This window comes from Gymnoscopelus microlampas (genome assembly GCF_963454915.1).
Source record: "Gymnoscopelus microlampas genome assembly, chromosome: 19".
In the NCBI taxonomy this organism is placed as follows: Eukaryota; Metazoa; Chordata; class Actinopteri; order Myctophiformes; family Myctophidae; genus Gymnoscopelus; species Gymnoscopelus microlampas.
The window spans coordinates 17,377,201-17,391,364 of NC_139956.1; the positions used below are offsets into that span (position 1 = coordinate 17,377,201).

The window sequence follows — 14,164 nt, forward strand, 5'->3', positions numbered from 1 at the left end:
ACCTAACTGCTCCCTCCTGATTGCTCATCAGAACTATCTGAGCAGCCATTAGCATGGTGAAGCTGAAAACTGAGTATCCCCCGTGGGATTAACCAGGTCCACCCCCCACCACTCTTGAGTGTGTTCTCCTTGCTAGTTGCTACCACCACACATCATCTCCTGGACTGAAGGCTACAGGACAGTTAAAGTGTTCACAGAACTGCATTAATAGAACTATTGTATCTTCCATAATTTGGTTATATTTGAGCACTGCATTTGTAACACTAACAAGTGCATGAATTTGTGCAGCCATGTGATGTTTCTTGCATAGAGAACTGCATTTGTAAAAAAATAACTGACCAGACAGATTAAGACATCCGTAAGATTGTCATTGTGTCATTCCACACCACATCCACAATAGGCATATGTAGCAAAGACAATGTGTTGTCGGTACATTTATGTCCAGTGGTGGGGTGACAAGGCTGCATATGTCCATCATTAAACGGGCCAGAATTCAAGAGAAAGTAGATGTCTACAATACATCCAGAGTGCTTCACTGGGCAGCCATACGTGCAAATGTCCATATGGTGAAATATTTCAGGCTATGAACTCAACCACGCTCATAAAGCACTAAACTGTTACTGTTGGATATGGATAAGTCTTGTACAGAACTTGTGACTGCCAGTGGCCTGGTCTCGGCACATGGCTCCTCCACAGGGACAATGGTCAGGCCCGTCAGCGTTCTCTCACTGGGGGAAAAAAAGAGAACAGTTTAACTAGTTTAATAGCTACATAAAACAATATGTGTTTTTGTAGGAAGTTGTTTCATGTGGTTGGCTGAATCAATTTTCCAAAACTTTAAACGAAACGGAAGTGTTTGTTAAACCACAAAAACAACTCTGATATTTAATTTGGCTATTTTCAAATAGACAACATGCCTATACGTTTTTTGGGTCTATGCGATAAATCCAGTACAGACTGCTAAATCTCAGTAAAGTGACCACTTCCTGTCTGATGTGGTCTTATTTTGGAATGGAACAAACACTAAAATCCTAACCATTTTCACTAATACACTTAGGTTTTACAAATTTGAAACATGACTATAAGTCTCTGGTGTATTCAGTCCAGATTGTATGAGTCTCAAATGGTTTTAAATGTCTGATGTGGTCTTCAAAAATGGAAAGATTTTTTCACAAATAGACACAATAAATCTGAAACATGGCCAATATAAGTCTTTCTACCCAAACCCTATCTGGAATGGAATGTTTTAAAATATTAAAAGCTTTCACAAATCTTAAACATGGACTTAAATAATTGCTAGAGTTCATATGTCCATTGAAAATGAGGAATTTTAGTTCATTAGAACAAATATCAGAGTTCTTGAAAGGCTGCCAGGAAAATATACTGTGTACATTGTATGGTGAAATGCAGATTTTCACAACTTTGAAGCTTTTTCACAAAGTCCTTTAAAGGATGTCACAACTCTACAAATGCTGTATTGCTATAACACAGTCCTAGTTAATTTAAAAAGGATTGAATAACAAATGTCTAAAATTAGGTAATCCCTGTTCGGCTATTGCAGAACTGGTATGGAGGCTGGAAGTTGGATTACACCAAATTATGTTCATCTTTTTGTTTAATTTGTATAATTGCATGCGTAATGTGTGCGTAAAACTGTCGGGTAAGTAGGCCAATATAAACTGCTGAGAGCAGGAACAAAACAACCATGATGACATTATATACCGTGGTATTGGGAGCGTGAGCCTGCGGGGCACAGCGTGCGCAGTCCACCCGGCCAGCAGCACGGTCTTCAGGTGTCTGGTGCACCGAGGGAAGCGCTGCTGAAGGTGCTCCACCAGCTCATCTTTACGCAGACCATAAACGACCGGCGCGACGCACTGCGCCAGGCTGAAGAAAGCGAAGCTGACCACCGCGGACAGGTCTTTGGTTCCCTGCTGCAGGAGTCCCCGCCTCTGGAGGACCGTCAGCACGTAGTTCACAAAGTTAGGCAGGATGTACACAGCCAGCTGGGTGCCGTGTAGGATGATCGTATTCCAACCGACCCTGTTGCGCCGGTTCAGCACCCCCAGCCTGCGTCCCTCTACTAATATCCGCACATAGCTGTACAGTATGACTATTGTGCACGTTGAGATCAGCAGGATCTTGTGCATGGCGCCTTTCTTCAGCTGCTCGCTTCCGCACTGGCCCTCTGGACCGCTGGCCGCACTGCGCGCAGTGGAGAGCAGGGTCAGGGGGATGACCAAGGCGAGGGCCCACGTTAGTAGCCCTATGAGCCACGGCCACCGACGACCACAGCAGAGCGCGCTGTACCTGTAATAGTTTAGGAAAAATAGTTTATGAACAGGTTGAAAAGTATCTTCCTGAAAAAAACCTAATGTACGTATTCCAATCTGGCTTCAGAACATCTCATTCCACTGACACATGCCTACTCTATTTGAACGACCACATCAAACATGAGGTGGACGCGGGAAAATAATGCGGCATGGTCATGCTGGACCTCCAAAAGGCATTTGACACCGTAAATCACTCTATATTGATTATTGATAAGCTAAAAGCAATCGGTTTTGATAGCACATCAGTGAACTGGATGCAATTCTATCTGGAGGGGAGAGAACAGGTAGTGGAGGTGAACAGAACTCTGCCCCCCCCTCCCAGTGAGCTGTGGTGCTCTGCAAGGAAGCATACTAGGGCCTTTACTGTTCCTAATATATGTAAACAACATGACATCAGCTTGTGACAGCAATTTGTTCTTGTTCGCGGATAACTTGGCTCTCCTGGTCTCTGACAAGAACAAATTGCAGGTCGAAAAAACCCTTAGCTCTGAACTCTGTAAAATCTGCACCTGGCTCGCTGATAGCAAACTATTGTAACCCAGGTAACTAACCAAGGTGACCAGGTAACCATGGTAGCCAGACAATCATTCAATCAGTCAGATGAGTATAAATGTCTGGCTACCTGGTGTCATTTCCTGCCACTCCCTCCTGAGTGTTTGCTGGCAGCATGGTGTGTCTGCTGCTGCTGTGTACTCTTATGCTCCTATGCTTCATACTCAACGGTGAGTTAAAGTTGGTTCAGTGTCAATGGTTTGGTTGTTTGGTCATGGTACAATGTTGTGTGGTAAATGTTGTCTGCCATTTGAACTACATCTGCCTTGGAATTCTCATGATAAACATGCTAGTGAGCTAGCAGCTACAAAAATGGCAGATCGACAAGGCTGAACTTGCCTTGTCTTATATTTATATTAATTTTGAGTTTAATTGACTTTATTTTGAGTTAATGATTAAGTGTTTTATGACTTCATGTTTTGAGTATAATTTTTGTATTTCATTTTCTATGAGAATTTATTATTTAATGAATCATGAATAATGACACTAATTTATTATTTAATAAAGTCATGAAATAATAATTTGTTGGAACTTGACATTGTTGTACAACTATAGATGACTGATTGCTTTATTTCACCTGGCCTTTTAGGTCAGGTTTTTTGTGATTCGGCTGGATTCGATCCGATGTTGATGGCGAGCCTCCCCCACTGACCCAACTGGACCCGGACTCTGGGGCCTAACTCCCTACCTCCACTTGTGTGGTAGGGGCAAAGGACAGGTTCCATTCCCCTTGAATTCCCCCCTGAAAGATCCACTGACACTTAAAACTTTAAAGGGCCCCCATTTTTTATTTTCTTTATAAATGAAATGAACTGTTTGTTCTGAACTATTACTTTGTTCTAATACAATCTTTAAGTTGAACTTTTGTGTCTGTTTCTAAATTCCTTGGGTTTCACACACATTGAGCTCACCACCAAACCTAGTATCCACCGAACCTAGTATCCATATCTACTATCTAACAGTCGTTATCTTTGCGCAACTGGCTACACTATCATTACACCTGGGTAAAACTGAATCCATTCTCTTTGGGTCCAAAATAAACCTCTGCAAGGCCGATGGCTTCACAGTAAAAGTGGGTGACAATGTTATCACAAGAAAAGAGGAATACCTACCTAGGTTGTATTTTAGAGGCAAATCTTTCCAGTGAGAAATTGGCAACTAAAGTAATCAAAAAAGTCAACCAAAGAACAAGATTTTTTTTAACAGGATCTCCTCACTGGTCAGTAGAATACATTGAGGACTCTAGCAGGAGCACTCACCCAATGTCACTTCCACTATGCATCCACGTCATGGTACCATAGCACCACAAAGGCCTTAAAAACAAGGCTCCAGACATCCCAAAACAAACTGGTCAGGCTACTGCTTGGCCTCTCACCTACAACAACTCATATATAACCTCTGCTCATTTTGCTAGGGTGGGGTGGCTCAGGGTAGAGCAGGACCGAGTACACAGTACAGCAACTTGCAATGGGCCTGGTCTACAAGATACACTACACTACAAACACAAAGACACCCATTGTAGGCCTACCTGTCAAACTACTTCAAAAACGTCAATGACGTACACACAACACCAGAGAGTTCCAAAAATCACGTTCAACCCAAATTTGACTCAAACAAGGGGTTAAATTCGTTCTACTGCTATGGCCACCTAACGTCGGTCCCAGCCTCACTCATCTGCGAAGAATGGCCACCAAAATGTCTAATGCCCTACCCTACCAACAGCTGTACAGAAGTGTAAATGCATAATCTCCTTCAAAACCGTTCTAAACGAGCACTTACAGGTGGCTGCCATTCGGAAATGGCCCCTGTAAAAACATGATGTTTTTGCATAGCATTGTATATATTAAATGTTTCGATGAATTGAATACACACAGGACCCAATGGAAACAAGCCATAGTGCTTTCTTGGGTTTAATCCTTTTAGCGTCTTTCGTCGCCTACTTTCTGTGCTCTTTTTTTTTCTCCAAACTGTTAAAGTATGCCATCAATCAATCAATCAATCACCTCAAAGGGTGGCACACGGCCACGTATCGATCCAAGGCCATGGCGGTGAGCGTCAGGAGGATGTTCGAGGCGCTGGTGATCATGACGGTCACGATGACCTGGCAGACGGTCGGCCCCGGTCTGGCGCCCCGGTCGATCTGGTAGTAGAAGCCGCTGCTCGTCCCCAGGTGGACCAAGGCGGACACCAACAGGTGGAAAAGCAGCACGAATCGTGCGTGTCCCCTCAGTCGCTCCTCGCGCACGATGGTCCAGTTGATGATCAGGTTGAAGAGCAGCAGGAACGAGAAGGACACGGTCGATACGTAAAAACGCACGCATGTATAGTGTTTCACCTCCCCCGGTGCCGCCGTAGTCCCGTTATTTGTCGACATTATTCCAGAGTAGCATTTGTTATGTTGTTATTTGTCTGAGCACCGGGTGAGATAGGAAGTGTTGAATGTGAAAAGTTCCACATGTCGTCACGTCAGTTTTTTGCCGCGCTGTGTGATCAACCGTTTTTTGCTTCTTAAATCTTTCTCGTCTGTCTGTCTGTCTATGTCTCTCAGTCTTTCTGTGTGTGTGTGTGTGTGTGTCTCCTCCCCACACTCCCCATCTCTCTCTCTCTCTCCATAATCTGCTATTATTATTTTTCACAATTAGGGTTTAGCCGTTTCATTACTAATTTAATTTCTGCATATCATGCAAGTTAATTACTGAAGAAAAGATTCACCTTTCTTGAGAAAAAAAAAGAGGAAGAGACATCCAGCTACTTCTCGATAGGAAACAGCTGTTTATTACAGCTTCTCGCGTAATAAAATACAGTGGTGTAAAGTAAGTACACCTTACTGCAGTATTTTCAATACTTTTATTTCTACTCCACTACATCTCAGAGGCAAATATTATACTTACTTCACTAATTATTTGAAAACTTTAGTCAGTTACTTTGTAGATTGTGATTATTATTACAAAACTAACCACTTCCATTTGAAAATAGCCGATCTACAAGCTCACAATGATGCCACGCAATGTGAGTTTGTAGATTGCTATTTTCAAAAGATTGTAATACATTTTATACATTTGAAAAGGGACATTCTGCACAATGAGTACTTTTACTTTTGGTACATTAAGTACATTTTGATGCCAATTCTTTTGTACTTTTACTAAAGTAAATTCTGAATACCAGACTTTTACTTGTAATAGAGTATTTCTACATTGTGGTATTGATACTTTTACTCAAGCAAAAACACTTTTCCACCACTGCTCTGCCTTGGTGCCCACCTAACCTGTTACTTACCGTTCAGTGCTCCTAACTGCAGTATGGTGTCTCATCGCCATCTGGTGTTTAGGCCGAGGATTGCACCTTCACATAGACACTGAATGGTAAAAGATGTAAAATGTGGCATTCTTCCCAGACATGACGACCATGCTTTGTTTAAACCATCCGGTTTCTCTGAAATCGAAACTCTTCTTCAGTTCTCTAGTAGATGAAGAGAAATAGCCTGTAGAAGTGACAGTTCCAGTGTGCTCTTTCCCGTAATTGTTATATTCTAGCTTAGAAACAATAAGAGTCACCATAAATGGTAAGTCAAAACAATGTGTCATTATGTAAATGTTAAGACATTTTTAAATTTAGTTGATCCTTGATTGTAACATTGTCTGAGATCGAGGTCTAATGATCCTCTGCTCAGTATGCATGGTTACTCTGTGTGTTGTGTAGAACAATAGATAAACTAAATGCTTGGAAATTGGACATTCAAGAAAACATCGAGACTCGAGACAGGTTGAAATGAAGAAGCATGTTAAACTTTACTTGATAGACTTGTTAAGACTTCTCAAGCCAGAAGAGCCATTGCAACATGCTCCACAATTAAAGAAGTGGACACGGGAGCTTATAGACCAATTATTTGTTTACTAACATTGACGCACAGGCGATTGTTTCACGCAATCAATTCCCAACCTGTTGTTTCGGGGTGCACCCCAACCCCCTCTTGTGTGTTGGCTAGTGAGGTCCTAGCGAGACCTGATAGAATGGGTTTCTTCGCGCGCATACTGGTTGCACGCATACTGGTTCTTATCAGTGATAAACATCCAACCCAACATCTGCCTCTTTAACATAATTTGAGTTTACTGTGCCACACTATCAAACAGTGGAATAGCAACAGGAGAGGAGCAACAATTTGTAATTCATTGGAATGATGTTAAATTCTACATTATGTAGTATGGGTGTTTGTTTATACCGTTGATTGTTCTCTGTATTTGCCATTATGATGAATAAACATGTAGCTTCAAAACACACACACACACACACACACACACACACACACACACACACACACACACACACACACACACACACACACACACACACACACACACACACACACACACACACACACACACACATTTATGTCATTTACCATAGCTTTCTTCACGTTGGAGCACTTGGGGCTGTTTGTATCAATTTCTTCACCCTCTCTTTGTTTCGTCTTCATCGTAGAAAAAGATGGAGGCCCAACAGCCATTGCTCCTCGAGCAGGAGCAACCACCAGCCTACTACCCCCAGCACCAGCCAACAGCCTACAACCCCCAGCACCAGCAACCAGCCTACAACCCCCAGCAACAGCAACCAGCTTACAACCCCCAGCAACAGCAACCAGCCTACAACCCTCAGCACCAGCAACCAGCCTACAACCCTCAGCACCAGCAACCAGCCTACAACCCCCAGCAACAGCAACCAGCCTACAACCCCCAGCAACAGCAACCAGCCTTCATCGTCCAGCAACAGCAACCTGCCTACATCGTCCAGCAACAGCCACAAACATACATCGTCCAACAGCAGCCACCACCAATGATTAGTACCACCACCATGGTTACCACCACCCAACAGCGGTCAGCATCATGGAGCTCTGACGTGTGCGACTGCTGCTCGGATTGTGAAACCTGTAAGTCCATTTTGTATTTGCCTTAGAGCAGTGGTTCTCAACCTGTGGGTCGGGGCCGTGAGGATATTGCACATATTGGCAAAACACTACGATTTTAATGACAATATTGACATTAATGTAAAGAAAAGTAATGGGTAGCACTTTAAACGAACGTCCTGGTAACAAGCATTAATTAACAGTTAATAAACAACTTATTAACTACTTATTAACAGTTAATAAACAACTTATAAGGTAGTTATTAACTTTATAATATGTTTATAACCGTTTATAAAGAATTTAACGTGCTATTAACAAACATCAATTAACAGTTAATAAACAACTTATTATCTACTTATTAACAGTTAATAAACAACTTATAAGGTAGTTATTAACTTTACTATGTATTTATAAACGTTTATAAAGAATTTTACGTGCTATTAACAAACATTAATTAACAGTTAATAAACAACTATTTAAGTACTTATTAACAGTTAATAAACTACTTATAAGGTAGTTATTAACTTTATTATATGTTTATAAACATTTATAAAGAATTTAACGTGCTATTAACAAACATTAATTAACAGTTAATAAACAACTATTTAAGTACTTATTAACAGTTAATAAACTACTTATAAGGTAGTTATTAACTTTATTATGTGTTTATTAACGTTTATAAAGAATCTAACGTGCTATTAACAAACATTAATTAACAACATATAGACAACTTATTAAATACTTATTAACAGTTAATAAACAACTTGTAAGGAAGTTATTAACCTTTATTATGTGTTTATAAACGTTTATAAAGCACTGAACGTCCTTAACAAATAATAGACAACTTGTGAAATACTTATTAACTGTTAATAAGCAGCTTATGAGATCGTTATTAACTTTATTCTGTGTCTATAAACGTTTATAAAGACTTATAAATACTATTAACACGACACTTATTGACAATAAATTAACAACTTATAATATGTTAATTAAATGTTAATAAGGCATTAATGAGTTGTTTATTAACTGTTAATTAATGTTAGTTACCAGGACGTTCGTTTAAAGTGGGAACAGTGTCTTATAAACATTAACAAATCCTTACTTACGTATTTATTAACATTTAAGAAGTGTCTTATAAGTTGTTTATTAACTGTTAATTAATGTTAGTTACCAGGACGTTCGTTTAAAGTGGGAACAGTGTCTTATAAACATTAACAAATCCTTACTTACGTATTTATTAACATTTAAGAAGTGTCTTATAAGTTGTTTATTAACTGTTAATTAATGTTAGTTACCAGGACGTTCGTTTAAAGTGGGAACAGTGTCTTATAAACATAAACAAATCCTTAATTACGTATTTATTAACATTTAAGAAGTGTCTTATAAGTTGTTTATTAACTGTTAATTAATGTTAGTTACCAGGACGTTCGTTTAAAGTGGGAACAGTGTCTTATAAACATTAACAAATCCTTACTTAAGTACTTATTAACATTTAAGAAGTGTCTTATAAACATCAACAAATCGTTAATAATGCATTTATTAACACTTTTTTGCAGCTTTCTGGTCTAAAGTGGGAACAGTCTTATAAACATTAACAAATCCTTATTTACATATTTATTAAGATTTAAACAGTGTATTATAAACATCAACAAATCGTTAATAATGCATTTATGAACACTTTGTGCATCTACCTGGTCTAAAGTGGGAACAGTGTCTTATAAACACTAACACATCCTTTGTTAAAGGGCAAGACCACTTTGGTAGAGGTCTGGGTTGTGTAGTTACCTCGACATGATGTAACTCTAAAGGTGGACAAGAAATAAAAAAAGAATTGCTCCATTGATTAGAAATGTATCATTCAAAATATGCTCCTCATTGACTTACATTGTGCAGTAAAACAGCTCTCAAAGTCGCTCTTTTAGCATGTAAACGAACGTAAACAAAGTTGATTCAGACTATATAGAACATCATCAAACCCAGTACTGTTTGTTTTTTTGATAAAAATGTTAACTTCCTGTTGATTTTGCTATTTTCATTGGAAAGAAAACCCGGACTGGATCGGCGGATCCGGATCCGAATCTTCAAATAGTAAAATCTTCAGGAAGTTGACATTTTTATTAAAAAAATAAACAGTACTGGGTTTGGTGATGTTCTATATTCTCTGAATCAGCTATGTTTGTGTTCGTTTACGGGCTAAAAGAGTGACTTTGAGAGCCGTTATAGTGTACAATGTAAATCAATGAGGAGCATATTTTGAATTATCAATTTCTAATTAATGGAGCAATTATTTTTCATTTCTTGTCCACCTTTGGAGTTACATCATGGCAAGGAAACTACACAACCCAAACCTCTACCAAAGTGGTCTTGCCCTTTAAGTATTTATAAACAATTAACCAGTGTCTTACAAACATTAACAAATTCTTAACCATGCATTTCTTAACAAATAGGCATTTTGCGTCTAGAAATATATGTTTCAGGCCCAGCTGTTCCGTTTGATTGGCTTTTGTCTCCAAGCGTGTACCTTTACGCTACGCCAGGCTCTTTCGATGTGCTGTGTTTGAGCACCTGTTCTACAAACCACCTCGAATGGTTGACAGTTTGGTGATTGTAGCCCAACTCAGGACAATGTACGATATGGACGCCATTCATCGCTCATGATGATAGAACGTGTCCTCACATGGTGCAAAATCAAAGGGAGACGGTCTTTTCGACCTCTTCTTTCCACAAGCCGCAGCACTGGCTTGGCTCTCTGGTTGTGCTGCACACCAACCATGCTGAACACCCATTTCTTTCTCTTGCATTCTGTTGTGATGACACAAACAAATAAAGAAAAAGAAAAGAATGAACACCTCCGGTCATTTACAACTTCAAGACAAACATTCTTCATAAGTAAAATAAAGACAGAACACAAGATGATGTATTAAAGCTAAAACACAACTCATGACGGAAAAATGTTGTTAGGTCAAGTTCCAATCTTTGACTTTTGAAAAGAGTGAATGGAGCCAGCCCCCAGTACCATTAGGCTTCTATAGAAAATACTTTTGAACACGTACTCTATCGATTGTTTTACAAATTCAAATACTCTTTAATCTTCGGATATAACCTTATTATCCATAATTAATGTTGGGCTTTACTTTTCCAACCACATGGGTTAGGGTTCTGCCTGATTTATATTGGTCTGCATGCAAAGCTCACAACACACTGCAGTAGAGGGATGCGTTAAGAAGGTCTTAGAGCCACAATTCTCAATGTGTGACGCTAGCGACCATCCTTTAGACTAGAGCATGGGTCTTCAATAGGGGGTCCAGGTTCTCTAGGGGTCCTCATAGTTACAATTGGGGGCCCCAAAGTTTATGTGTGCAAGGAACTTAATTAACCAGTTGAACCCACGCATCATTATCTTATTATATGTAACACAATGTTCTAATTTGAACATTATCAGAAAATAGCCGATCTACAAGCTCACAAGAGAGCGAGCAATCAGAGCAAGACCCCACATTCTTCAGTGCAGTCAGTGTACAGTCAGGGGAATGGAGAGGAGATGAATTTGTAGCAATTGTAGAAATATTAGGCCTTAATTGTCCAATGTCCAAGCGTGTTATAATGATGTGTTCTTTACATTACTTATTATATTTTATTTAATATAGACAATCCAATGTCCAAGCGTGTTCCAATTATCTGTATTTTACATTACTTAAAACCATTATAATTGTATTTCATATATAATAATATAGACAATTTAACATCTAATGTCCCCTCTTCCATGGTGTCCAATTTTCCTGTGACCTTTATATAAAGTACAGTGTGTGTGTGTGTGTGTGTGTGTGTGTGTGTGTGTGTGTGTGTGTGTGTGTATGTATGTATGTATATCTATATATACACACATACATATAGACACACACACACACACACACACACACACACACACACACACACACACACACACACACACACACACAGTCTGCATGATGTGTGTATGCACATATACACACTAACTGCATGCAATGAGTCCAATGCTTTATTTTGATTTCATGGCACTGGTTAATTTTCTGTAGATTTATTTAGCACTTAGCATAAGGCACTTTCAGTTTAATTTTGGAAATGTTAAACCACAAGGTGGCTAAGTCGTATTACTGATAAATATGGGGGAAAATAAAAGCCTTCCTCTGAATGTGTTCATACCTTTGTGCATGTTTGCTTGATTTTTGAGAAAGAAAAAGAGATGCATCATAAGTAATTAATAATGAAGAATTAACATAACACAGTGTTAGCTAGATTAAAGGAAAAGTAAATAAAAATAATAATAATAAACCCACAAATTTAGCTCAGGATTCAGGATTCCATCACAATGTCCACCTGACAAATGCAGCCGATGTATTATTAGCTTAGCTTAGCTTCTAAGTTAAGTTAGCCTAGAAGCTAACTTATGTCCCACCAACACACAAGTAGCTTGCATGGACATGTGAGTGTTAAGTCACAACGGTATTTCAACTATATTCAGAAGTTGTACATGTAGATAATAATAATAATAATAATAATAGTTACCTCCGTTGCTTTTTCTCCTTAGTGGAATTCAAATATGGGACCGTTGTAAAGACCGGATGCGTGTTGCCAGATTCTATGAGAGAAATAAGCAACCAGGTCTAGGAAAACGAGCCCAAAAGAAGCGACTAAGCCCAAAAGAAGCACTTTAAACCTACTGTATACATCGGCTGTTTGAAAATAGCAGATCTACAAGCTCACAACACGTTGCAACATCAGTGACGCGTTGTGAGCTTGTAGATCTGCTAATTTCCAATAAAATGTTGGAGTCTAACTTATAATAAAAAAAACCTGGATACATTGCAGTACTCGGTCACGTGTTAAGAGACGGCCAATGAGAGCACAGCTGTGGTTGTATTGTTTTGTCACGCTGGGAAAGACCTGGGATGTAGAACCGGAAACGGTCAAATTTGACGAAAGTACCGCCCAAGGAAATGACGTTGATCCTTTACAAATCTGTTAACATTCTCCGTGAATGAAACGAGTGTTGTGATTGGTCAAAAAAAATATCGTTTCCGGGGGAAACGCGTACGACGGAAACCCTATCCACTCAGCACTTTCTAGAGCTCCGTTCCATCAGCAACGATAGGACATCCGGTTTTTGAGCTGGCAACAATATGGTTTCCGCTTGCCTTCAAAATAAGATCCTCGCATTTAATGTTTTATGAAAGACATACATGCATTTCGAAAAAGACATTTATACAGAGGTGAAAAGTAACTAAGTACATGTAATCAATTACTGTACTATGCATTTTGAAAAATACATTTCTACAGTGGTGGAAAACTAAGTATACTACTCCACTACATTTCAGAGGCAGATATTATAGGCTACTTTTACTCCACTACAATTATTTGAAAACTTTAGTTAGTTGTTACTTTGTATATTTTTGATTATTATTACAAGACCACTTCAGCCCTATTTAAACTTTGGCAATTTGAAAATAGCCGATCTACAAGCAAAATATTTTTTATATTTAATTAGATTTTGATACCAGTACTTTTACTCAATTACATTTAGAATTAGAGTCTTTCTACATTGCCAATTTGAAAATAGCCGATCTACAAGCAAAATATTTTTATATTTACTTAGATTTTGATACCAGTACTTTTACTCAATTACAATTAGAATTCAGGACTTTTGCTTGTACAGAGTCTTTCTACATTGCAGTATTGATACTTTTACTTAAGTAAAACATTTGAGTACTTTTTCCACCACTGCATTGATGGTGATGTATTTAATAGAGTTAGCCTACGCCCTAACAGGTCGTTATTGAAATTGGCCTTTGATCCACATTCAATGGGCACTTAGCACATTTTCCATACACCCATGTTTAACCACTGTGATTAGACTGTAAACAGGTTTCAGATTTTAATTGGAATGCCAAAGATGGTAATCCCCTTTCTATAGATAATAATATTAGATTGCTTATAACGTTATAGTATATATATATATATATATATATATATATATATATATATATATATAGAGAGAGAGAGAGAGAGAGAGAGAGAGAGAGAGAGAGAGAGAGAGAGAGAGAGAGAGAGAGAGAGAGAGAGAGAGAGAGAGAGAGAGAGAGAGAGAGAGAGAGAGAGAGAGAGAGAGAGAGAGAGAGAGAGAGAGAGAGAGAGAGAGAGAGGAATGTAAATATGACAGTAAAAAAAGAGGAGGAGGGTACGTTTATCACTAGACCAGTTGATATAGCAAATTACTTTAATAACCTTTTCACTAATAAAGTAAGCACAATTCCAGATCAGATGCTACCAGTTAGTGGCAGACTTTCTGATTCAATTATTTAAAAAAAAACAAGATCATGAAGGACAAGGTCTGTAATTTTGA

General features: G+C 38.8%; 2 protein-coding genes across 2 annotated transcripts in view; one reads left to right on the forward strand and one right to left on the reverse strand.

The window, feature by feature from the left end:
* Nucleotides 1-200: 200 nt before the first annotated feature.
* Nucleotides 201-5,424, reverse strand: LOC311034677 (odorant receptor 131-2). The gene is made up of 3 exons (XM_084042613.1): nt 4,889-5,424; nt 1,723-2,310; nt 201-728 (listed from the first exon to the last, which is right to left on the reverse strand). The coding sequence occupies exons 1-3, from the start codon at nt 5,257-5,259 to the stop codon at nt 590-592; spliced, it is 1,098 nt and encodes a 365-aa protein (XP_083898739.1). The 5' UTR covers nt 5,260-5,424; the 3' UTR covers nt 201-589.
* Nucleotides 5,425-6,317: 893 nt separating this feature from the next.
* LOC311034395 (uncharacterized protein) overlaps nt 6,318-14,164 on the forward strand; it is a 36,631-nt gene continuing 28,784 nt past the window's right edge. Inside the window, exons 1-2 of the mRNA XM_084042276.1 lie at nt 6,318-6,447; nt 7,365-7,809. Coding sequence (XP_083898402.1) covers nt 6,445-6,447; nt 7,365-7,809 — 448 coding nt within the window. The 5' untranslated portion in view covers nt 6,318-6,444. The remainder of the gene's footprint in view (nt 6,448-7,364; nt 7,810-14,164) is intronic.

Bases quoted from the DNA above. Each gene is read 5' to 3' on its own strand.
- LOC311034677 (XM_084042613.1), bottom strand. From the start codon at position 5,259: ATGTCGACAAATAACGGGACTACGGCGGCACCGGGGGAGGTGAAACAC. The intron at 2,311-4,888 runs GTGATTGATTGA...AAACTATTACAG, and splicing joins GCCGTGTGCCACCCTTTGAG to GTACAGCGCGCTCTGCTGTG. The intron at 729-1,722 runs GTATATAATGTC...TTTTTCCCCCAG, and splicing joins CTCACGCTCCCAATACCACG to TGAGAGAACGCTGACGGGCC.